Here is a 25,297-nt window from a genome sequence, read left to right on the forward strand (position 1 = left end):
GGCGTCTAAAAGGGCAGTCTCCTTGCTTGAACTCGGTGTCATACCCACGCTCCACAATCTGACTCTGGCTGCAGGGAGGCAGTGACCCCGCCCTTCAGTCTCTGCATTGCTGCCAAGCTGCTTCAGGTTTCACCGTGGCCTCATCACAATCGCCAACCCTCAATAGCTTTATAAATCTGCACAGTGCCGGCTGGGCTCTGACGGCTGCGCCACACAGCAAGTCACATGGCCTGGGCCCTCAGACGGACCAAAGACAGACCATACCGTGTAAGGTGAACTCGCAGGGAGAAGGAAGAGAATATGGCACCAGCTGCCCCTCACCTTATGGGCCGTGTGTTACTGCACTTGCATGTGTGAGAAAGGCCTCTGACCAGGGCCTGTTTCTGTTCTGGTTGCCAGTCTGCAACCCCATGCTTATCGGAACTCATAAAAGTGTTATTATAGACCTCTTTGCAGTAAGACACAGACAGACAGCACAGCTTCCCACCTGTTGTGTTACTAGGGACTTGGTGCTGGCAGAGGCCACTGCCTGAAGTTGGGGGTCTTCCTTTCACTTGGGGCTCCTTCTCTGCTCTCATGCCTTGACTCAATGCTCCCAACTTCTCTCCTTTTTCTACAGTCTGGGACTTTGTAACAGAAGTAGGACCAGAGTCACGGCTAGGGCTAGCCTCCATCCCTAGTCACCACTAGGTCTCTCCCTTTCTCTCTCTCTCTATCTCTCTCTCTCTCTCTCTCTCTCTCTGTCTGTCTCTGTCTCTCTTTCTCTCCCTCTCCCTCTTCCTTTCCCTCTCTCACCACACACGCATGCATGTGCGTGCGTGCACACACATACACACACACACACATACACACACACATACACACACACACACACACACACACACACACACGCCATTGGATCCAAGCTTTCACACCATCGGTGTGAAGTCAGTGAGTTCCCATATACAGCAACCCGGGATGTGCCCTCTGCCTTAGGTACCTGGTGCTTCTGGCCCTAAGCTTGCACATGGGGCCAGGAACAATGTCAGCTTCACAGCTGGTTCTGCTCACGGCTTCTCTTGCAGAACCACGTGACCTGAGTGGACACCAATCTGGGAGATCCCAACTTTCTCCCTGCAGTGCAGAACATAGTATCTGTTCTTTCGAGTGCCTGTTTGGATTAGCGAGGAAAGAGTGTCAGAAAGTCCCCTCACATGGAGCGGCTTTATTCTGTGTTTTGCTGTTTGGTTTGTCTTGGCGGTGTTGATTCATTTTTTGCATTTTCAATGACGGGAGTATTTAAATCTATTACAGACTTTCCATAGAGTGGAAAGTCATATGTGATTAATATTTTAAAAAGAAAAATCTTGCTTATTCTTCTCAAATGGCACTTCACAAGAAACAAAAACCCTTTGAAATAGCTCACCAGATACAGCCAAATTCTGTAAAAATTCAGCTTGCAGGGAGATTTTTTTCAGAGCCCACTCCTGTCTCAGGTCTGTGCGTTCTCTTCTGGTACTCTCCATGTAAACAGGTAAGAAAATGTGATAACAACAAAGATCAGGTCAATTATCATTATTAACATGCATTCTCTGGTTGATTGACTTGTAAAATTTCATTTTTAGTAAAGAATCAGACTCAGTAATCATGAGAAACATGTTTACACTTCTTTTAAGATGCCTTTAGTTTCCGCTGAAGTGTTCTGCCTTCTGCAGCTCCCTTTCTGCTCTCGGAGCCTGTCTTCCATGCCTTCTGGGCAGCGAAAAGGATCAGCAGAGAGTCTTACACATGGTCCTTGTAAATGTAAGAGTGACTCAAGAAAAGCTTAAATAATTTCAAAGCAATTACATCCCTAAATTTAAAGAAATAATTTGATCTTTAATCAGTGAATATTTACACAGCAGATATAGTGAGATGAGGAATTTGAAAATGCTAAGGGGAGGTCAGAGGACCAGATTCTCTTCCAGAATTGCAGTAAAAACAGTGCTATACACACCACTAGGAGATCTGTCATACGAGCTTCGAGTGCTAAAGAAGAAGCGTGTCCATGAACCAGATGAAAGGGGGACCCTGGGGGAAGCTAGTGCACTACGAAGCTTGCTGTTGCTCTAAAGAAACACCCGAGGCCCTTGTAAGGAGGATGGCTTATGCTGGCCCACAGGTGTAGAAGTTTTAGTGCGCACTTTGCTGGCCTATTCCTTTGGGCCCTGCAGTTGTGTGTGTGAGGGAGGAAGCTGCTCCCCTCACGGTAGCTAGGCAACATAAAGACACGCAGGGGCCCAGGTTCCAATATATCAAGGACATTCACCCAGGGACAACTGTCTCTCATGAGGCCCCACCATCAAAGGTTCCGCTATCCACACTGGCAATCAAATTTTTAAGATCTTAACTATTGTGAGTAAATAAACAATGGGAATAAATGCTGGAGTGTTTCATGCCTCTGGCCTGTGATGGGAATTGGTGAGTTTTTTTCACGTATGAGGCTATAAAATATTTCCCAGTAAGTAGGAAATCTAAAAACCACTTAAACAATGATTCATGGGTGAGTTCAGAACTTTCCTGGCATTTGTAGGCGTGAGTGGTGTTTGGGATCAGTATGCAGGCGTTCAGTTGATAGGGAAGACATCCTGTGTCCTCTGTGTCATCTGGAGCAGTGCCGTGCAGTGTGGACTCTTCCTGCCTCCCCCCCAGCTTAGAGAGCCTGTGGGGCACTCATTGAAGGAAAATGAAGACAGCTCTACGTTATCTGAACTTCTGTTTTACATCTCAGATCAGTGGCAGACGTGGTGGCCACGCCTTTAACTCAGGATACAGGGGCAGGCGGAACTCTGTGAGTTCAAGACCAGTCTAGTCTTCATATAGTGTCAAGGCTACATAGTGAGACCCTGTATCAACAAACAAACAGCAAAACAAACAAACAAATTCAGTGTTTATGGGTCTAATATACAATTAATTTTCTAGAAACAGAACTGCTGTATAAATCATTAGGAATGTATATGTTTTTTGTTTAGAATCATTCTGGAGCTGTTAAAACCCCACCATTGGCTATCATTTTACACATTCACCCACCATCTTAAAGACACCTGTATCCTCTGCATTTGTACCTAAGGAATCTCGGTGATTTGGGCAGTATCTACTTAACTTACAGTATGGCCATGTGTGGTCAGTAGTGTGTGATTATCACCCATGAAATACACATGTTATATACAAGTCAGTTACCTTCTGTGTTCCGCCTGTATAGTAGCCCACTGTTACCTTAATGGACATTGTTTATGTGGACAGGCTGTGTATTTTTGACTCTTTTCACATCATAAGGAAGAATATAAAATGTTTTGAGGGCTGTATTCGGTCATATTGTTGAGAACCATTACTGTATTAAAAGGTCATATAGCAATGTGCAGACAGCTCCAGATTCCAATCCTAAGTTAGGAATCCTTGCCTCCTTAGAATACAAAGATAAAGTGTTAGCAGGTACTTGGCAGACTTTGGCCAGAGATAACATATCAAGATGTTCAGTTTGGAATCTGGTCACGTGGCGGGATGCTTGCTAACATGCTGTGCCAAGTGACCATGCCCTTTTTATACCGGGCAGATCAGGGTATTTATTCCTCCAGGTGTCTAGGTGAAATGCCAGGTGTATTGTGAATTTAACAATAGCCATGCTTGAGAGTAACAATAGAGAAATTCAGGGAGATATAAGTCATCACCATTTCCTGCAAGGTAAAGAGACAGAGCCTCCCTGGATGGTAAACTGATGACGGCCATGTTAATATTACGGGCATGACAAGTGGTCTCCAGCTTTTTCTAGAGTAACATCTCCAGCTGTATTTATCATGCAGGGCAGTAGTTGTATGGGCCACAGAAAGGCTATAATGGAGACTGTGACTTTGGAACCTTAATTCCCTGGGTCCCCTTGTGCACAGCTCTCATGGCCATGGGAGAGTGGTGAGCTTAACTGCTGAGCATTGATGTGCTCCCCTGGATGCTGTCCCCTGAGCTCTCCTCTGCCGACTGCGGGTCACAGCTTGTTCTAATGCAACACCATGAGTCTGCACCTGCTGCTTTTCCCTCAGCTCAGCTGTGCAGCTGCCGCTGTGGATCTCAGGAAGCAAGGCCAGAGCCGGCACAAGCACCTTCAGAGAGATTCAGCAGACTGGTGGTGGGCAGAGGAGGGCATTGTTGAGACTAGAGCTCTGGGAAGCTTCACTATCCCTTGTCAGAAAAAAGCGTTTACCTGTGTTACAGACGTAAAACTCGCGCATGCGCGCGCGCACACACACACACACACATGCACACATCCACCATCGTCCATCTGGCCCTACCACAAGGGAGCTCATGGAAGGAGAGAGGAGGCCCCAGGTGCCTGGAGTGGATGTAAGCTTTCTGTTACAGTGGCCATATGTGGTCAAGCCCAATCTGAACACATTCCCGCTGTGCTTAGCAGTGAGCTCCCGTAGCCGGTGACAGGAACTCACGCTTACAGAGGCCTGTGCTGCGTAGCACCTAGTGTTGAATTACAGCAAAACAGCAGCCTGCGGGGTAAAGAAAAAGTGGAGAGAGGTGACTTAGCACCAGGGTGCACATATGGAGATATTCACGTGTAAATTATCTGTGGGAGAAAATGAGGATCTGGGAGTAGCATAATAATAATAAATAATATTAGGCAGTTATAATAATAAGAGGTGGTTATTGAAACCACCTGAAGTGGCCTACATGCCACAGAATCAAGTCCAGATTTGACAGCTGGAGCTTCTCAGAAGATGGCGTTATAGAGGCTCAGTAGACAGCTCCATAGTTTTCCATAAGGAGACCTCTGAAGAAGGGAGGGGTTTAGATAACTTTAATTTAATCAAAAATGTAGAATACTAGCCCTCGTACTGCAGGGCTTTAAAACAGAAGCAAGGAACTAAAGGGGGTGGTTTACAACAAGACAGAGGAAGAATGGATGGCCAAAATAAAAGGAAAATAATTATTGATAGTCTAAAAGAAATGGATGTAGGTTGTACGTGGAACATATTTTGCCTCTAAAGTTTAAACGTGAATTGAAACGTATTAAAGGATATAAAGAAATGTGTGCTGCCCTTCCTGTGTCAGTCATGCCTGTATAAAACAGATACGCAAGAAAAGAAACGGAGCGGTGCTCCAGAGACCGTCCCCTTCCAAAGGACGCGTGCCGAGGTCCAGGCCACGGTGAGGCACACGGAGGGGCACACCTTTGCCGCGACGGCCATGTTCCCAGAGTCACTGGGCTGCCCCTGTGTGTTTGCTGAGCTTTGAGGCTAATAGGGACTTCCGGTGTTGGCACCGAGTGTGTTACAGGTGACCCCGTGCACTCAGAATCAACCCCAAGAGAACCCCAAGGTCAGAGAACACCATGCTCTGTGGTGCCTGGTGTTCCAAAGCTGCCGGGATAAAGGATGAAATGGCCTCATCTAAATTTGGATTAACCCCAATTTAGCACACTTTAAAAAAAAAAAACATTTTCCAATATTGTGGAATGAAAGCAGGCTGGGTGATTCAGTGAATAACTCAGAGTTGCCTGAAAATCCTGGTCTCCAAAGCTTGGAGTGAGAGTGCTGTTTCCCTGCCTTGGAGGTGGTTGATTCTCCTAGAGAAGCAGACAGTCATCCACGTGACCCAGCGTGAGCTACCTTGGAGTGCAGGTAGCGATGGTGCAGGTCCAGGGCCCAGAGCTCCTCTGAGCCCAGCCCACTGGCCAGCGTGTTTTTATCACAGTTACTTTGCATAGATTTTGTGAAGACATTGTGTAGATTTTCATAAGCAGATTGGCATTGTGTTTGGGAAGTGTTTATGTATGTTTTAATGTGGAAACAGTATGTCTTGTTAGCTAGGAATTGTATGTTTTCACAAGACAGAGTAATGAGTAGCCTGTGCATAGTCCTCTAACTAAATGCAATGCAGTTGAATGTCTCTAAAAAATACAGTGCATTCAAATGTCTCTTCAAGTGAAACAGGGCAGGGCTTTAATACATGTAAGCAAGCAGGGTCGTCTTCGTCAGTCGGTGATGACTACCACTAGCAAAAATACTCCACCAGCACTGACCAGTTTCTCAAACCAGCATGTAGTGTAGAAAAGACTTTAAATTTAAAACTAATAAGAACAATGAGAGAGAAGAGTCATGGGATAAATGTGAGAAAGGTAAATTTATTCTGTAGAAGCAGAGGCTGTAGGATGAAAGGAATTCAGAGTTCTTATCACAAGAACAAGACTCATGCCTGGAAGAACACATGGGAGATCCCCTTTCTTTCCTTAGGATAGCAAGGTTTGTTCATCACAGATGAAAGGGGAGCACGAGCTCCTGGGACCCACACAGTTCACAAATGGCAAAAAGAGTTTCCTTTTTTTTCTTCTTTTAAGACAAGGTTGCCTATGTAGCATCTGTGGCCTGGAACTAAGAGATTTACCCGCCTCTGCCTCCTGAGTGCGCCACCAAACCTAGCAGATTTTCCATTTCTTACAGAATTTTGTTGCATATGCCTTTATTTAAGGTTTGAAATATTTCTGCAAAAGTGAAATTGTTCTGTGGGAAGATCCCATAATTTAACTTAATAGCATCATCATCTAACACACACACACACACACATATTGTGTGTATGTATGTGCATAGATGATATACATTTAGGTATACATGTAAACCATATCTATGTTTCATATCAAAAATCTCAATTACATTTCTTTCAGAAGTGCCTACTGAAACATAACCCCTAACTGAGAACAGGGAAGTTCTGTTGCCTCCTCTGTGCTTTCTTAGCATGAAGATGAAGTCTGTAAGTCAGACTGCCTGGGGAAGTGAGAAGCTAAACATCTAAAAGGACCAGCAGCAAATGGGAGGAGTAGTTGGGACCCATTTCTGCTGGTTGCTCACCCAACTCGGATTCCTCATCTACCTCACACCGTCCTATCAAATATATCAGCGCAGAGTGAGCGCTGGGAATAACCTTAATGCTGGTTTTAATCTAAAGTTCTACATAAAGCTCTTCGTCCCAGGATTCAGCATCATCTCCACACTTTAACTGAACTCTCAAAGCCTTGGAGCAAACAGTCGCATGGCTCAATGATTTAAAAGCCAACCTGCTCTGTGCTTGAATAAGTCTGACTTTAGCGGGAGTTTCCAGTGGAGGAAATTAAAATGATCCCTCCTCACTCTGTGGCTCTGTGGAGCATTTGGAAGATCAGGGACTTGTTATACAGAGAATAGCTGAGTTCCTTCCGTCTCACACGTCTCTGGTTCCCCAAATGCCCCGTTCTTATTGTTATGTCTCACTTTGCTTGACGAGCGATATCTCAGTATTCTCTTATCCGTGTGTATCTTTGCATGAAAAAGTGAAGAAAACCAAATTTGGGTTTTTTCATGACTAATGCATTTGTCAAATTCTTTCCAAGAAAAGAAAATTATTTGACTGTGTCTTTTCTCATGATTGCATATCAGAGCTGTGTAAACTAGTACAGTAAAACTTAGCAGTTATTTTTTTTTCAGAAATTGAAGCTAATTAATTTAATTTTAATGAAAGGAGCTACATTCAAACACAAGTTTTAATAACTTGGGTAGAAAGAAAATCTTAGACTTCCTAAAATATTCCTTATATAAACTTCATGTAAGTTGAACAGAAAGTCATTAAAATGTAATTTTCTATTGCAGATACCATATTAATTACTTTGTGTAAAAATCTGAGAAGTCCTTAACAAATGTTTGATTCAGTGCACTTTGGGAAGGAGAGTCATCTGTTGATTAGCTAATGCTCTCCAACCCAGGGTCTCACGCTCAGCCTTCTCCTGCCTGTCCATTCCCATTGTTTAGCTATTCTGTTAAAAACTAGAAGTGAGACAAACTTTGCTAAATTCAGAAACAATTTTGCTCACATTCATATTGGTAATACCAAATGCAAATATGTATTTAATAGAATGTTTGGTAACTTTTGATTCATAAGGCCCAATCGTGTGTATGTTTGTGTGTGTGTATGGTGTGTCCGTGTGTGTGTCTCTGTGTGTGGTGTATGTGTGTGTGTATGTGCATGTCTGTGTGTGTGCATGTGTTTGTATGTGTGTATGGTATGTCCGTGTGTGTGTGTGTCTGTGTGTGTGGTGAATGTGTATGGTATGTCCGTGTGTGTGCGCGTGCGTTTGTGTGTTGTATGGTGTGTTGTGTGTGTATCTGTGTATGTGGTGTATGTGTGTGTGTGTAAGTGTATGTATGTGCCTGTCTGTCTGTGTGCATGTGTTTGTGTGTGTGTGTGTGTGTATATGGTGTGTTCGTGTGTGTGTGTGTCTGTGTGTGTGGTATATGTTTGTGTAAGTGTGTGTGTGCATGTCTGTGTGTGTGCATGTGTTTGTGTGTGTGTATGGTGTGTCTGTGTGTGTGTCTGCGTGTGTGGTGTATGTGTGTGAGTGTGTGTATGTGCATGTCTGTGTGTGTGCATGTCTGTGTGTGAGTGTGTGTATGTGCATGTCCGTGTGTGTGCGTGTCTGTGTGTGTGTGGTGTCTGTGTCTGTGTGTATGTGTGTGGTGTGTGAATATGTATATGTGAGTGGTGTGTGTGCATGTGTGTGTGGCATTTTATTAACAGCATAACATTTTAGGATTACTTTGTGAACTTATCCCATGGCTCATTTCTCCCACGGTCTGAGGCAGTTTTCAGTCACTATGGTGAGACAGGCACGACTGTGCCCGCACACTTGAGGGACTCCACAACAGTTCCTCCCCCGCTGTGCGTCCTGCTGCCCACTCCTTTCCCCAAGAGGAAATGGCGGTGTTGTTGTTGATGCAGTGCAAACTGGAGCAATGATGTACGTCCGCACTGAAGATGGAGCTGCAGTAAAGAGAGGCTAGGCGTGGCTAGGCCGACGTTGTCACGGGAATTTAGAAAGTTACATGGGATAGTAAATAAGCATTTTTAATATTAAATTTTACAGCGCTTCCTAGTCCAAGAGGTTGGATTTAGTGTGTTTCTTTCTGGAAGGTAAGCATTTAAACTGAAGAAGAGAATCAAACCCTAAGGACTTTGACACAACTTGTCTTATTTTTGTGGCAGGTCAAAGGCTAGTAAATTAATAAAACAGTGAAATTAAAACTGAATTGTAGCCAAAATCTTTTTGGTTCATGTACCTCTGAGCCAGACAGGTTGAAAGAAGGAGGAGTCTGAGCATGCCAGGGGGTCCAGTTCCATCGCATCCTGCATCGCCGGGATGACTGGAAGAGAAGTGGGCTGTGGGGAGGAAGAGGCTCTTTGGGATGAGCTGTGGGGAGGAAGAGGCTCTTTGGGGTTGATGTGTGCCAGTTTTGCACCCACTTTTTAGTTTCTGTCTTGGCTGTATCAACTCTCTCAAAATGTCAGCGGTGATGAGGCTGCATTATGGGATAATTAATATGAACTTTTATCTCAGAGCTAATTTTGAGTAATACTGGAACAAAACATATGTCAATATGTTAAAGATGGGAAGTTGAGCAGATTGCTTTTATGTCTAAAAGATCCATCTTTTTTTAACTTTTCAGTTCACCTCACTTCTCAAATGCCAGTCGAATATGATAGCTGTTTGAGAAAGGTTAAGTAACCTGTAAGAGAAACAACATTTGGAGTTGGGCTCTGCGGCCCTAAATCCCTTCTGTGGTGTGCAGCAGGACTGTCGCACAGTGAGACGCCGGTCCTTTGGGGGAGGCAGGAGGCCTTCTCTGCACTCCTCCTCCAAGGGTGGAACGTCTCACATCTGGGTGCGCTTGGGAACTGTTGCAGGGTCTTTCGGCCTGCTGGATCATTGATCAGAATTGGTATTTCTCCATCCATCTCATTCTTTCAGTACTGGACCAGAGAAATAAAAACAGTGGTTTGTTATTCCCCTCTAAGAAGGTAAATAGGAATGAGCGCTAACTGGTCAGACGTAGGGCAATGCTCACAGGACCCTGTTTCCGTGCGGGTTACGATGATCCAACTGGTCAGGCGGCCTTTACAGAGGAGTAAAGGTGGAGAAGTGACCGTTGGTACAATTGAATCATTTCATTAGCGGTTAAAAATCTCCCTTTTGAATTATTTTGTAGGAAATTTATAAATACACTTGCAAATAAAAATTTTAGTCTGCATTTCTTCTACTTTAATACCAGAAAGTTTCTGTTTAAAACTGTGAAATCAAATGTGATAGTAGTTTCCAAAGTCTGATAGCGCCGTGCTTCCGCTAACCTTCCTTTGCTTAGCTGCAGTGCCTCTAAAATGTAATATTAAGTTTTGTTTCTTTGTTAAAATTATTTTGCCCTCTAATTATGGAGCACATCTACCATTGAGCTAACGTCAGAGGCAGCTGGGTGGAGAGCTGGCGCCTTGCCCGGACCTGGGAGCAAGCCTAATTTGAAAACCCCTTTCCAGAGCGCAGCTCGGAGCCTCCTGCTCTCATCGACCGTTGATCAGAAGAGCTTTTCTTACTGGCCTGAAAGTGTCCCTATAATCTGATGCCAGCTGAGGCACTTACCAAAGTAGGTAGATGGCATCCAAGGTGAATCTGCCTCACAGAGAGGGCAGAATCTCCCCACTCTCCCACAAATGACATTTGGGTTCTCGTCCCTTCCTGGCCAGCCTTCTGTAGTGACACATGCCACCAAGATGCTGCCCTCCGTCCACTGTTTAACTCATCTCATTGATTGCCTGTGAGGGACCTGGCTTGAGCAGTGTGCTCTCCTGGAGGAGGGCTTGCGAGAGGCCCAGCATGTCCTGAGCAGGGATCGTGGACCCCAGGCCTGAGGACTCACTTGATGCCTGGAGATGCCTGGGCATATGCCCTGGGCAGCGTTTATCTCTCTGGGTCATTCCAAAGCCGGATCCTCTGTGATTTACACACTTGCGGAGCTTGGAAGATCCCACCAATGTTGATTCTGCTGACCCTGTGATACCTCTCAACTCATAGTTGCCCAAAGGCCATTTTTATTGTTCTCAAAGGCAAAGCAAAAGAAAACAATAGTTTTGTTTTTCACCACACAGGGTCAGCGTTTATGGGCCACACACAGCCAGATTACTCAAACCTGCTTGGGGGAACAAAAGCCCCATTTTCCCATCCTCTCTTAGGATGGAGGTCAGCTAGGCAAGCTGCCTCTCAGGGGTCCTCCTGTAGCCTAACAAGGCGGGTGCACACTGGCTCGTCCTAAACAGCTCCTCCAACATCTGAGCCAGGCTCACAAATCTGCTCTGGGAAACGGACTTCCCATCTCTGCTGCTTTCTCCAGCCAAGGAAATTTGTCTACAGACACCCCAGTCTCTGTTCTACTGCCTTTGGCCTTTAAGTTGTCTATAATAACTTTTGGTAAGGTCTGAGTAATTTATAATATTATTAATAGGACAGTCATAATTCCCTGTAATGTTTCCCCTCCTGTTTTATGCAAGTGGCTGTAAGTGAGAATTTGCATAATTTTACCCCAGTTGCTTCCTCCCACTTTGGTCACAGTCTGAGTTTCTGGTAGAGGCCACAAGTTTGCTTTACTAATGGAGTTCGTTAAAATAACATTTTAGCTTTACTTAGATAGCTATGTATTGTGTCACCTATTTTCATATGACATCTTTTAGGACGTTGGCACAGTGTAGTACCATAAGCTTTGTGTCCAGCTAACGGTACCTGCCACCTCCCCAGACTGTTTAGCCTTGATCTGAAGCTGTAGAAGGGTCTGTGATCTAAACCAGCTCAAGAGAAAGCATCTGTGTTGGCTCCGACTTTTTACACAAACCTCTGAGCGAGGACATGAAAGGCGAAGTGAAGGGACCCTGCAGGGGAACAGGGCCTGAGTAGGATTCCCAGGTTAGTTTACAATATCAGCAGGTTCTCCAGGGATGGCTAGGGGGAGCCGTTCCTGGCGTTTGGACGCCAAGCCAGTGTGGCAGCTGTTCCTGGTTTTTGTCAATCTTGTGCACACAGCCCCAGCCACTGAAACCTGTTCAGCTGTGATAGGGACCGAGCGATGCGGCCAGAAGCTCCCCGTGCTGCCCATGCTGCGTGGGTGTAGCCCGGCTGGTCCTCGGCTACCCAGATGCAGGTGTATGCTCTCAGTTACTTCTCCAGCAGCACACAGGCCCGTGGCACACAGGTCTTTCCTCTGCAGGGTTTATTGACTATCAAGAGAAACATTGGACATAAGAGTGAACAGTCCTTTTTTTCAGCAGATTCCCAATCAAAAGGGAGGTCAATAAAACTGCACTAAATGTAAAGAATTAGAAATCAAAACTAAAAGAGCAATACAAACCCTACAGGAAGACTCGGTCAGTTCCCTGACCTTTGACGTCGGGACAACATCTAAGCATAAGTTCAAACGTGTGCAATACTGCCAGCTGGGTCCCGACACAGCTCTGGTCCTTAGCTACTAAGACCAAATGCTCGCTTCTACACAAGTTCCTGGGCCCACCAGTCCTCTGACTTCTTAGTGATCTTTGGCTCCTTCTGTTGCCACGTGAGGAGGCAGAGACAATATCTGGAGCCTTGCCAGTGGCCTTCGGAAGAAAACCAGCTGGAGTCATCCACGGAAAGAGCCAGAAGTAACCTCAGCAGCCACGAACTCAAACTTTTTAGAAATATTGTCAGAAACACTCTGAATTGTGAGTCAAGGAAAAAATCGGAAGCCACAAACTCAAATGGCTTAAAATTGCCGTGGAATGTGGGGATCCGTGACTGAACACAGAAACAAGGCCCGTGGGTTATAATGGCCGCGTGTGGGCTCATCCTTCCAGGATCCTCCCTCCCTGGCGCCCCTGCCCTCTGCCCTGTCTCCCATCCTCTGTACACTGTTCTCATCTTTGCACTACTGTGGCCTCCTGTCCTCCAGCTCCCTGCCGGACCTGCTCTGCCCAGCCCAGTAGCCAGGAAGCTGTACTTTGGCCCAGTGCAGTACAAGGGCCGGACCCATTCCCCTCTCTGTCCCATTCCTGCCTGCAGGTGTCAGTGCTCAGTGTGACCACGTCTGTTAATGCAAAGGCCAGGGCTGCTTCTCCCCGCATTGCCCACCCTGACGTCAACCAGAACCATCTTTCTGGCTGAGAACAAACTCTCCGTGACGTGCTCTGACTTTGAACACTATAGCAGCAGTTCGTGTTGCTCCCCATCGCCGCCCCTGACCTGTTCCCCAGGTCGTCACACAGACAGCCTAGCTGGTTCCTTTCCGTCATGCTTCCGCTGACCCTCCTCCATCAACAGTGTTGGATACATAGGCGTTCATCCGAGCCAGAAAACCAGGCGTGTGCCCTGGGCCGGCTGAGCTTTCGTCTCTCACAATTACTTAGAATACCTACCCTGTGCATCCCATTTCATTCTCACTGTGGTTTCTTTCCTGGTTTCATAGAAAAATCTAACCTCTCACCTGTTCCCATGTGCCTTCCGTGTCCCTGGATGACTAAGTCATCCTGAATTGATAACCCATGGGCGACAGTCAGCAGCACACCCGGAAGCTCTTGTTTCTTGCCCCAGCTCAGCGCTCTCTGAGAGCAGGCAGCTACCGGTAGCACATTGCCCGCCTTATGCCCACCATACACGTTAATCAACTGGACCTGTACGGTCACTGCTGTTTGCACACACTGATGCAAACATGTTCATGCAGTCCTGAGGGCAATGCCTGGCTTGGTGCATGCTTTCCATCAATGGTAGCAGAATGGTGTTTTGTGTCTTTGTTGTTGCGGCCCTTGTTATCATCGACAGTAATTATGCCTTGGACCATACTGATTTCCCGTCGCTAACAGTGTGTTTTGCTTTTTCTTTTGGCTCAAAATCCTGCCATGGATGTCCATATTCAAGCCCCAGATTCCTCTCTTATCCTGTGAAGTGAGCAGACCTGGCCCCACGATCCAGGGCGGGGAGTCCAGGTCCCTGCACCCCGCCAGCTGTGCGAACTAACTAGTCATTTACAAACTCTGCCTCATCTTGGCCATCTGTGAAGTCAGGGTAAAAATAGCTCCCGACCCACTTCAGCAGAATGGTCTTGAGGAGCAGCCCGGAGGGTGAATGAAAAGGCGTGTTTTAACTGAGATGTCGCAGGTTAATCGTTAATCGGATCTGAAATAACTCAAGCGACATTAATGCAAACAGTGCTTTCTCTGTGGGTTGCTGGCCGGTGCACAGTTATCACTGAATTCGCCTACTCGCGTGTTCCCTAAGGCATCGGCAGCACACACGAGTCACGCATGTCCTCACAAGCCCTCTCACTGACCTCTCCCCAACATCAGGAGAATTCACCCTGAGGACTGTGCACAGCATCAACTCACTGCCCACGCTGTCCCCGTAGGTGCTGTCTGTGAGTCTTCCAGTCCGTCTTTCTGTGTGTTGTCCCCTTACCTGGCGTTCCAACTCGGAATCACGCTTAGTTTTGAGTGAATGAATTTGTGAATGAATGAATGAATGAATGAATGAATGAATGCAGCAACAGGACAGCATCATAGTTACACAGTTCACGCTGTTTTCTCTGTTCCTTCCGATTGCCTTGACACTTTGCATATGAAAGTGAGGGTGATGGTGGTGATGGTGGTGATGGTGGTGGTGATGATGATGGTGATGGTGGTGATGGTGGTGATGGTGGTGGTGGTGGTGGTGGTGATGGTGGTGGTGGTGGTGGTGGTGGTGATGGTGATGGTGGTAGTGATGGTGATGATGATGGTGGTGGTGATGGTGGTGGTGATGGTGGTGATGGTGATGGTGGTGGTGATAATGGTGATGATATGGTGGTGATGGTGGTGATGACTGATCTCTCTTTTATTTTGAGATAATATGTCATTTTCCCCATACATTGCCTCTCTCCAACCCCTATATACCTTTCCTTGCTCCCTTTCAAACTATTCATGTCCTCTTTGTTGTTGCACGCACGTGCGCAGATGTGTGTGTGTGTAAAACCTGTCAAGCCTGTATAATGTCGCTTCTACATATGTTTTTCAGTGTTGGCAACTGTGCCCTTCTCTAGGGAGATGATTTCCCCCCCTCAGCGTTCCTTAGTTGCCTGCAGTTCTTTGTGTGGGATTTAAGCCTCATGGTCTTTCCATCCACTTGATCATCCTCTCTTGTCCGCACGCAGCTCATGTTTAGGCAGCCATGTTAGTATGACTGCACGGGTGTAGCTTCTGACATTACCAGGAGACAGGGTCTCACAGCAAACTCCCTGATCCTCAGGTCGTGGGTGCTGATGTGTTTTGTAGATGTATCCGTTGGGACTGGGCTCCACAGCTTTGCATTTTGATTGGATGTGGCTTTCTCTAATGGTCTTTGTCTGTGGCAAAAAGAAGTTTCTTCCTTGATGTGGGGTGAAGACTTCCCTTATCTGTGGGGACAAGGACAGATACTTAGAATTACTTAGATGTTATTGTGGGCTGGTAAAGTGGTGGTTGTGGGCTCTCCACCAAGGTCCATGAGATAGCTGGCTAGGTTTCCAGTGCCGGGCACGATCTGTCTTGCTGAGCAGGTCTTGAGTTCAGTTAGAAAGCTGTTGATTACTGCCACTATTCTTGCCACTACTGCACTCTTAGGGTGATCATGCCATGTTGGTCACTGTTGTATTCACGAGCATCATAGCTGTGCAGGACTCTTGGTTGCTCCATCTTTTGAAAGCTTGCTTGACTCTTCTGGTTCCAAAAAAACCTAGTCCTCAAGGAGGCATTAATTCAGATAGCTAACAGTTTTGCAATCGTGGGTGGTAGGCACTCAGAACAGTCCTCTGTACACTCTTCACCATAACCTGCTCGGAAGACTGCATGCTCTTGATGATCGGTGGCACAAATGGCCAGGTCTCTGACACCTGTCACTTAGGGTCGAGAGCAGCAGTTCCTGTGTCTGGCAGACATCCAAGGAATCCTTCCCGATGAAGTGACTTGCTCTTCAGATAACCTCTTGATGTGTAGGGGTGGGAGTTTTTGAGGCATTTATAGTTTACTGATGAACTCTGGATAGCACCTTACAGCTTACATAACACTCCCACATCCATAATTTTATTTAGTTAAGAAACACTAACATACAGTGTCTCTACACAAAGACAAATACAATATGGCATTATCACAACATTGTCATTTTTCAGTTTCTCAACTTGTGATAAACACTTTGAAATTAAGGATTACTGGTCTTAAAATAAGGGATTTTTCTATATTTGAACTTTTATTTTGTTTGGGGTCTTGGTCTTGTTTGTTTTAACACAGAATCTTATGTAGACTCGACTGTTCCTCAAACTCAGTCTTCCACCCTCCGCCCAAAGAGCACTCTACAGAACGGTTGCTTCACTTGGCTTGGGAAGAGGGAAGTCTCAGCTGAGTTCCAGATTTATTTCCAAGCCCAAAAAGCTGATGTTGTTTTTTCACATGTCATGACTCTAAAAATAAAAATTATGTAAAAGAACCAAGTAAAATTTCCTACAGTGTAGTTAAAATTAGAACTGGTGAGAAATGGAAGAAGCCCTGCTTGCTAAGCATCATGGGAATTCACCTCGATGATTTGGGACAACACATTCCAGGCAGGGAGGGATGATATCATACAGAGCCAAGGGCATGCTCAACAGAGTTATAGAATGCTAGACTGGGTGTCGTGGGATTAATAGGGTTACATTTTCTATAATTTAAACACTGTGCCTTTAAATGAAATTACACAATATTATCATGTGTTAAAGGCCAAATAACTTTTATAAGCAGAATACAAAGATCACCTGTATTTAAATACTGGCATCTGTGGCGGCCAGTGGTTTTCAGTAGGTGAGGAGAAACATTCCTCTGAGCACACAGACAAGCATTGCTCCCATTTGTCATTCCAGCGTCTGGAACACTTGAAGTCTTTCAATTTTTATTCAACAATGTAACCTTTGGAGTTTTGCCTAATAATGACTTCACTTGCGCTAGCCTTCCAACAGATAAATTAAAATGGAAATGCATATTTTCTAATTATGCATCCTGCCATGGCTGAATGTTGGCAAGTGGGGCTGTGCTGAACGTTCAGCAGAGGCTGCACCGTGGCGAGAGGCTGTGTGACAGCAAAGTTTCCCAAAGTCACTTTCTTAATCATGTGACAGATTACAGAGGCTCTGCTCACAAGTGGGTAGCTATATAGAATCAGAAGGAAAACATTTAAACAGCCCAGCATGGTATTTCCATTTAAATCTGATTACAGTGAAATAAAACTGTAGCCATTAAAGGTTTAGAAGAACTACAAATACAGGCAGTAAAAGAAGACAGATAGTAAATGAGGTAGTAAAGCATTCCAGCCGGGCACACGCGGGGCACACGCTTTATAGCGCTCGTTCTGTCTTCCCAAAGCAGGCTGTGCAATCCGCTGCAGACCCCGCACCCTTCCCTGAACTCCACTTAAACCTGCAATTAACCTTTCACGCCTAATGAAGCTGTTTTCCTGGAAAATTAAAATATATAGTGGTGCTTGCTTTTACACAGACTTGGGAGGAAAGCATTTCAAAGTGAATGACTTTTTCAAGGTTTCTATTCAATTGGAAATTGTAAGCATGAGGTCTGGGCATGACGCTGGAATGCTCTTTCCAAAGCAGGTTCATTTGATGTGCAACATTTATGACTGGACTTATTAATTGTTCCTGCATAATTGTAAAGAAACACACATCACTGCTTTTATGATGACATTGTGGCTGCCAGAGTCTCCTGTTACCACTCCGCTTCCATGGGGAAAACCAGGGTTTCACAAACAATAATGAAACACCTTATGTGTCTCTAATGTCTGAAGATGTATTTGCCGTGAGCTGTCCGATGATCAGCTACTTATGTTCCTTTCTGTTCCAGACAGGTTTGCACGTGCTTATAGACAAGTCAGGAAGCAAATGGACTTGAGGTTACTGCCCAGTCTAATCTTGGGGCGTTGTTCTCCCCGCTTAGAAAATGGCGTGGTGACTGTTGGCTCCCAGGACCATGTGTGCTGAACCTAGCCCATTTGCTAAGGGAAATTCTGATGAAAGTATCCACTTCCTTGATCTTGTCCCCACCTGGGTGACCCAGGGCAGCACGTTGGAAATGCCGGGGAGTCATGGGAGACAGGGAAACAGGAGATGGGCTTTCTTACTTACGTGGTTTAGACTTGGAATTTAAACAATGTGTCACAGTGCCTGTGTTTACGAATTAAAAGTACAAAGAGCTAAGGCTTACAGTAAATATTTGAACCCTAGCATTTTTTATTGAATCTATGGGTGTGTATTGATGTACATTCTACTAGCCCACAGTGCCGGCGCCTCACCGTGACGTGGTAAATGAGATTCCTTTAGACCGCAGTCTAAGATAATGAATTGTCCCCACAGTTAATTGTGTTGCCTTGATAACAAGGAAGTATCGGAGGCCTAGAGAGCACAATAAGTGGATTTCATCAGATGATTGGTGTGACGTTTTGAAAAATGATCCTCTGGAGTGACCTGATTTTAATGGAACCCGAGTGGGAATCAGCACGCACCACTGCGCAGGGTACCATGGTACGCTCCCTCCCAGGACACATGGCAGAGGGTCGTCCCAGGAAAGCCCTAGCAGGGAGAAGTTCTGGGCACTCCAGACTGGGAGACAGAGGACGCGGCAGGGCCCCTCTCAGAACCCATTGCTTTATGGTGTGTGCCTCTTAAAATGCAGACAAGAGCTGAGGTTACTCATCTCTGCAGCTCTCTCATTGCCAGTGTGGAAATGAAAACTAGTGAAAGCTTTGTATCTCAAGAGCTCGCTGTTGGGAGGGACCTAGCCACCGTCAGAGTCAGCGGGGGACTTGCCTTCAGGCCTTGGAGAGGACAGGAGGAATGCTGTTACGTCTAGATGGGGAGTGCTGGGTTACAGGAGCTGCGGATCCACTGAGTAGAGGTGGTGTCCTGCACACTTGGTTAGGGCGAACGTTTCCTTTTTCCGGTTGTCCTACACTGGAACTGATGTGGCTTACAGGGGCTGCCTGGTTATTCAATAAGCCCTAACTGTTTGGAAAGATGGTCGCTCCTGAACTTGGAGAGCTGTCTGCGTTCCTGCAGCTTGTTGCTCACTGGTGTCCTTGGCTGCTCCTTGTGGCTCATAGGCTGGTGTTCTGAACAGGCAGCTGGTGACAGCTTGAGCTTCTTTAGGGTCTATAGATCCACAGGTCCAGTCTGTCCCTCACAAGGAGCTTGTTAGGGGGTTGGAAGATAGCATTCCTCCTTTGAAAGCTACTAAATTGACTTCTTTTTGTCATTTAATGAAAGCAGAAGGCAGAATAATAAAGCTAGGGATTAAGCCTCCCCACAAGGCTTTTCCCTGCTGTGTGGGAAGACCTGGCCTGTTTCAGTTCCTCACCCTTGAAGGCAGTAGATGAAGACTTGGCAACTTCTGGGTTCATCTGATGATTATAAACTTTACCCTCTATCAAACAGGAGAAATGCAAACTCTGAAATAAAGCCCTTACATTTGACATTCAAGGCGCACAAGCACAAATAATTATGTCCTTTGTGCTGTTCATAATCTCATAATTATGAACTCCTGATGGGTCACAAGCCGTGAGATTCCATAAGAGAGTCAAACTTAACCCTGAATGAAATGTCATTTAACCTATGCACAAGGTAAAGGTGACCCTGAATGTCCTCTAGAACTGTACAGGGTGGACAGCACTCAAATACCACTACCAAGAGCATTTCAAGGTTCCCAGCATGCTCTGTGCTATTCATAAGAGTCTAAATGGACTTAATTGTTCATTTACATAGGAAAGCACAAAAAGCTGCCAAGTTAAAAGCCTGATTTTCTATCTTATCTGTATATTAACTAAAATATGGTTTGCGAATTTTCAGTTCTATGTGTTCCCAACCTTCAGAATCCTGGGGCAAACTGAGAGTATTGTGAGAGACAGTACTTAAACTGGGGTTTGGACGTCGTATACTCCCAGATACAAAGGCGCACTGACAATGGTGAATTAGCAGAGAAGGTCCCGCTTTGGCATCTGAAGCTTTTTACTTCACTCCTGGGATAAGGTCCACTGTAAGAGAAATGACATTTGGAGCTACATGGAAATGAAAAAGTGTTTTTCAGAGCACTGGCGTGATTTCCTATTCAGATGTAGTAATCATCAAAATCAGTGTTAGTCATCGCTGCCCACAGTAAAGGAGTTGTATATCATGTCCTACATCTGCCTGTCTCTGGGTAAGTCGGTTCCAGGAGCAAACTAGCGGGAATTGTAAATTATCACAGAAGAAGGCCCAAGGAAACTTGAGATCTGCTCCATCTGAACTTTAGCATAACTAAGGCTCTGATTTTTTTTTAATTAAAGGCTTCCACATCCATGAAGTAAAGAAATAAAGTATTTATCATGAGTAAACCCTACAGCACAATCTATGACACCCCAGGAGGTCATATGTGCATGTCCAAGAGCAAGAACAAGCTTTCTTCAAGTTCTAGCCTGCAGTATCGCTAAAAAATTTCAGGGTGATATTAGCATTCTGAAGGGGACCTTGGCCCCTGAAGAGTAAATGTTTGTGGTTGCAACTGGAATTCCTTCTCTGTCTGGCCATGGTTGCTCCTCCACCATCGCCTACTGTCTCCAGATGTCCATGAGTGTATTTCCCTTTCAGACAGATCCTGTCTAGTCATGAGCTCATCTCACCCCTCCTTCCACCTGCCTCCCTGCGCAGGAAAGCCCACTCAACTCTCTCCACTGTTCACCCTCTTAAGCAGGGACTTAAGTTTCCTCCCCGGCTCAGCTTCACTCAGGTGGGTCGAAGATTACCAAAATCCATTTTGAGGGAACCCAGTGGCCTCCCCTTCTAAGGTCAGATGACCTTTCTTCCACAGGAATTCCTTGATCTCATGGTCCTTTCTTGTCATTTCTTTCTGTTTAGAAAGCTGAGTTCTGTTCTTGCAAAATTATACTTGAAGCTTATGTAGACTAAACTGGCCCATGAGAATGACATGATTCAATAACATCTCGTGTGGGATAAAACCCAAAATAAAGATCTTCCTTGAGAAGCAGCATTGAAGGTGCCCATGGGGATACAAGGACAGGGTCAACTCACTTCAAAGTCAACGCACCAAGACCTCGGGGCCCTTCAGTCAAGTCTGAAGCAAGGGCACGCATTCTGGCCCTGAAAGGATGGGAATTTTAGCTGATATTTTTGTTTTATTCAAGAATTCTAGGACTCTATAGAAGGAAAATAGTCATGCTTCCTAGAGAGGGATAAGGATAAATCAGTGTTGCATAGGGAATTTTCAGGGCAACCAAACCGTCTGTGCAGCAATGTGGAAGCTCTGTGATATGCATACGTGATATGTGGAAAGCCACGGGCCTGCTAACGGAAGCCACCAACCTCAAGTGATAATCTTGTGCCAATGTTCAGCTTTTCCAGAAACTTAACAGTGTTCCAAGCTTCCTTTAAAAGACACATCTAATGAGTTTTGTTTATAGAAGCATAAACCAAATGGTAACCTTGGAGATTCCAAGTCCATCCAGAGTAAAACCCAGAGGCGAGGTGAGCAGTGGTATCCACGGCTGACTGCAGTGTTCCCTCAAGCTCTGACTCAGTTGCCCAATATTGTCAGTTAGCTTCTTGTTCTTCTCGTGTGTGTTGTTCAACTCTAGATAATCAGGAAGCGCCTGAGGACTTCATGGCTGAGTGTGTTAACATTATCCAAAGTCATCCTGTCCATTCCAGACTGATGTGAGATGTCTTGCTGTATGCTGTGAATATGCCTCATTACCATTGGTTAATAAAGAAGCAGCTTTGGCCTATGGCAGGGCGGAATATATCTAGGTGGGGAATCCAATCAGATACAGGAAAGAAGAAGACAGAGTCAGGGAGACACCAGCAGCTGCCAGAGAAGCACTATGCCAGTTAACAAGCCACGAGCCTCACGATAAATATAAACTACTAAAAATGGGTTAATCTAAGTTGTAAAAGCCAGTTAATAATAAGCTAAACCATATGTAAATAATACTAAGCCTCTGAGTGATTTTTTAAAAGTGGCTGCAGGACCAGACAGAACGAGAACCCTCCAGTTACACCAGATATCTGTGTGGACGTTTAAATGCCTTTCTCCTTCCTTTCCAGGCCTTGCTATCGCCAGTGCCCTGATAGACACCTCACAGCAGAAGCCTTCTGATAATAAAGACAAGACTTCTGGGGTCCGCAACCGTAAACACCTCTCCACACGGCAAGGAACTTGTGTCTGAATGGAGACCTCTTCTGTTCTGTGTGCTGGTTTACTTCACAAATGGCTTCCGTTAGAGCTGTTCTGTGGCCTTGGGTTTTACAGAGGTTTATGTCCTATGATCCAGGGTCCATGTACAGTTCCCTCTAAGTGGGCAATGTCCCAAGTGGCCAAAGAATGCCAGTGAGTTTTTTAAAAGTAGCAGTATTGATGGTCACAAGTGATAGTCAGTTTTTATGGCTCTCGTAGGCTTAGAGCTAACATAACTTACTATGGAAAGAGATGTATATTGTTTCTTAATGCAAATGGAAATATGTAATTCATATAAACCAACTGTTTATATCCCAAGACTTTAAAGAAAGACATTTTATAATGCTTGAATGGTAAGAAATGTATAGTTTTTTGCCTCATTAGCAAACGTAGGCCATTTGCATATGAGTAGGAAGTGAACAGATCATGGCAGCTGTAATTGCTGTTGTCTCTCATGAATATGAAAGCAAGGCTTTTATTTAATAAGCTGTAGGTCATGTGTTTAAATCTCCACATGACCACATAGTATCCAGAGTCAACTTGAGACTGTAGCAATCAGACCTGAGAGTTGGTCTGCATGCATGTGTCGCAGGGAGTTTGTTAGAATTCCGAGCGTGGGGGACAGAGCACGGAGAAGACTGCCCGGGTCAGTGTCCTCTCCTCCCACAAAGAGCCTCCAGTTGGACAGCGGAGTTTCTCATCCCAGTGGTGATGCTTCGGTTGCCTGGGCATCATGGCGTGGTGCCAGGCCAGCGTGTTCCTCTGAGTCGCCACTAGAATGTCGCTTTCTCCCAGCCTTCTACTCGCTAGATTTATTTGCCTTTTACAAGTGTTACAGAATGGACCTTAAAGGTGACCCTTCCCGTGTTCCCTGCTACCAACTTCTTCCTGTAGAATGCAGGCAGACCAGAGTCTGTCCGGCAAGCATCAGCAAATCCCTGTCCCCAGGACAGTCACACCGTGCTGTGAGGTGTCCACAGTACAGAAGCAAATTCATTGCTGGCCACATCCAAAAACGTCCCTAATGACAGAAAGCCCTGAATAAGAACAGAAAGAACACAAAAGGCCAGCTCTTGCCTGGAACTGTCATCGTGTGCTAATGCGGACTGCGGTTCACTGATGTTCAGTCTGGAGTGGTCGTGGTTGACTTCAGGGTGACCACGGGAGAGATGAGAATAAGACACCCAGAGCTGTTGCATACGCTGTGCTTTGTTTAGCATGGAAGTCGTTGCGTCTATCCACGTTACGTACTGTGGACACACTTTTCATGTTCTTTGGAATATTGGAAGGTGATGAAACTTTACAATTAATGCCTAGTTACTTGCATGCCATGGTTGTACAGTAGCAGAATATGACCCTATTGCAATATCAAATATTTATTTCAAATTCCATGTATACATAGCTTAATTTGATGAGAATCAAGTGTAATATGTAACAAAAATGACCACAGAATATGTAGCTGCATCATATAAAACATAGTTAGGTGGCATCTAACCATGGTCGTCTTATTTTGATAACTAGCCTTTGGAATATAGAATATATTCTTTATGTTGGCATGATAATTTTACTCTATTTTCCATGCACCCAAATCAGATGAATTTGTAGAATAGTTTTAGTAATTTTCTCTACAGCCTGTGGGGTTTGGGTGGGAGAGGGAGGGTTGGTCATTGGTACTTCCCAGAGCATTTTCTCTCAGAACACCAGTTGAGCTGAATTTGTAAATGTCTCCTAAAAGCAGTCAAGTAATTTTATCAGCTTCTGTTGGACACTTTACATGTTCATTTTTTCCCATGAAATAATAAATTGGCGAAGCTGGGTCATTACAGAGATCTAGCCGTTAGGAAATGAAGCAGTTGCTCGTTATATTTAATCCGCAGCAGCTGTCACTAGAGAAGCTGGGACGGGGACGGTGGAGCGCACCAGACCTGTGCGCCCCTCGCAGCTTCCAGCGGTCAGCGCAGTGCGGAGGAGCTGTCCAGCCTCATCCACCGCGAACCCCACATGGTTCTTAAAACTTCAAATTTGAATTTTAGAGACTTATGGAATTTAATGCAATGTCACACTCTACCGTTAACTCTGTGGCCAAATTATGCAATATATCCTCAGCGTATAAATCTTTTGACTGGAAATAAAATTCTTCACCCCGCGGTGAAGTAAACCAAAGGCATCACTGATATCTGTGGTCTGCTTGCCCCGCCACACCTCCAGAGCGCTTTACATGCTAACACTTCACTTTAAAAACCGAGTCACGCCCGTGCAGATTCTTCCTGAGAAGTCAGGAGTTCAGACGGCTGGTTCTTTCGAAAATGTTTTTTTAATGGAATTCTCAGCACCTCAGCCTAGAACCCTCATTATGTAAGGGCTCTCTCTGCTAAATATGAGTGTTTTCAGTACACTTGAATGGAGTTTATAAATTAAACTTGGGAACACTATTTGGGCAACTCTAGAAAAATCCTGGTGAGAACACAGCATGCATGTTGATTTTAAAGAGAGTTAAGATTCTCATAAATTGCTTTGAAGGAGGGAAAAACTCTGTGATCTGTACTGTGGTGTGTGTGTGAGTGTGTATGTGTGTGTGAGTGTGTATGTGTGTGAGTATGTGCGCGTGACTGTGTATGAGTGTATGTGTGTGAGTGTGTGTGAGTGTGTGTATGTGTGTGCGTGTGTGTATGTATGAATGTGTGTATATATATGAGTGTGAGTGAATGTGTGAGTGTGTGCGAGTGTGTATGTGTGTGCGTGTGTGTATATATATAAAAGTGTGTATGAGTGTGTGTATGTGTGTGTGAATTGTGTGTGTCTGTGAGTGTGTGTGTGTGTGTGTGAATTGTGTATATATGTGTGTGAGTGTGTGTGTGAATTGTGTGTATATGTGTGTGTATGTGTGTGTGAATTGTGTGTGTGTGTGTGAATTGTGTGTGTATGTGTGTGAGTGTGTATGTGTGTGCGTGTGTGTATATATAAAGTGTGTGTGAGTGTGTATGTGTGTGTGAATTGTGTGTGTCTGTGTGTGTGAGTGTGTGTATGTGTGTGTGAAGTGTGTGTGAATTGTGCGTGTGTGTGTGTGAGTGTGTGTATGTGTGTGAATTGTGTGTATATGTGTGTGTGTGAATTGTGTGTGTATGTGAGTGTGTGTGTGTGAATTGTGTGTGTATGTGTGTGTGAGTGTGTATGTGTGTGCGTGTGTATATATATATAA

General features: G+C 45.1%; 1 protein-coding gene across 1 annotated transcript in view; it reads left to right on the forward strand.

Annotated features, from left to right (window-relative positions):
• Atrnl1 (attractin like 1) overlaps window positions 1-22,697 on the forward strand; it is a 545,233-nt gene extending 522,536 nt beyond the window's left edge. Inside the window, exon 30 of the mRNA XM_042054482.1 lies at window positions 21,969-22,697. Within this exon, the coding sequence (XP_041910416.1) occupies window positions 21,969-22,090 (122 nt within the window). The 3' untranslated portion in view covers window positions 22,091-22,697. The remainder of the gene's footprint in view (window positions 1-21,968) is intronic.
• Window positions 22,698-25,297: the final 2,600 nt, after the last annotated feature.

This window comes from Arvicola amphibius, chromosome 1 (assembly GCF_903992535.2).
Source record: "Arvicola amphibius chromosome 1, mArvAmp1.2, whole genome shotgun sequence".
Taxonomy (NCBI): Eukaryota; Metazoa; Chordata; class Mammalia; order Rodentia; family Cricetidae; genus Arvicola; species Arvicola amphibius.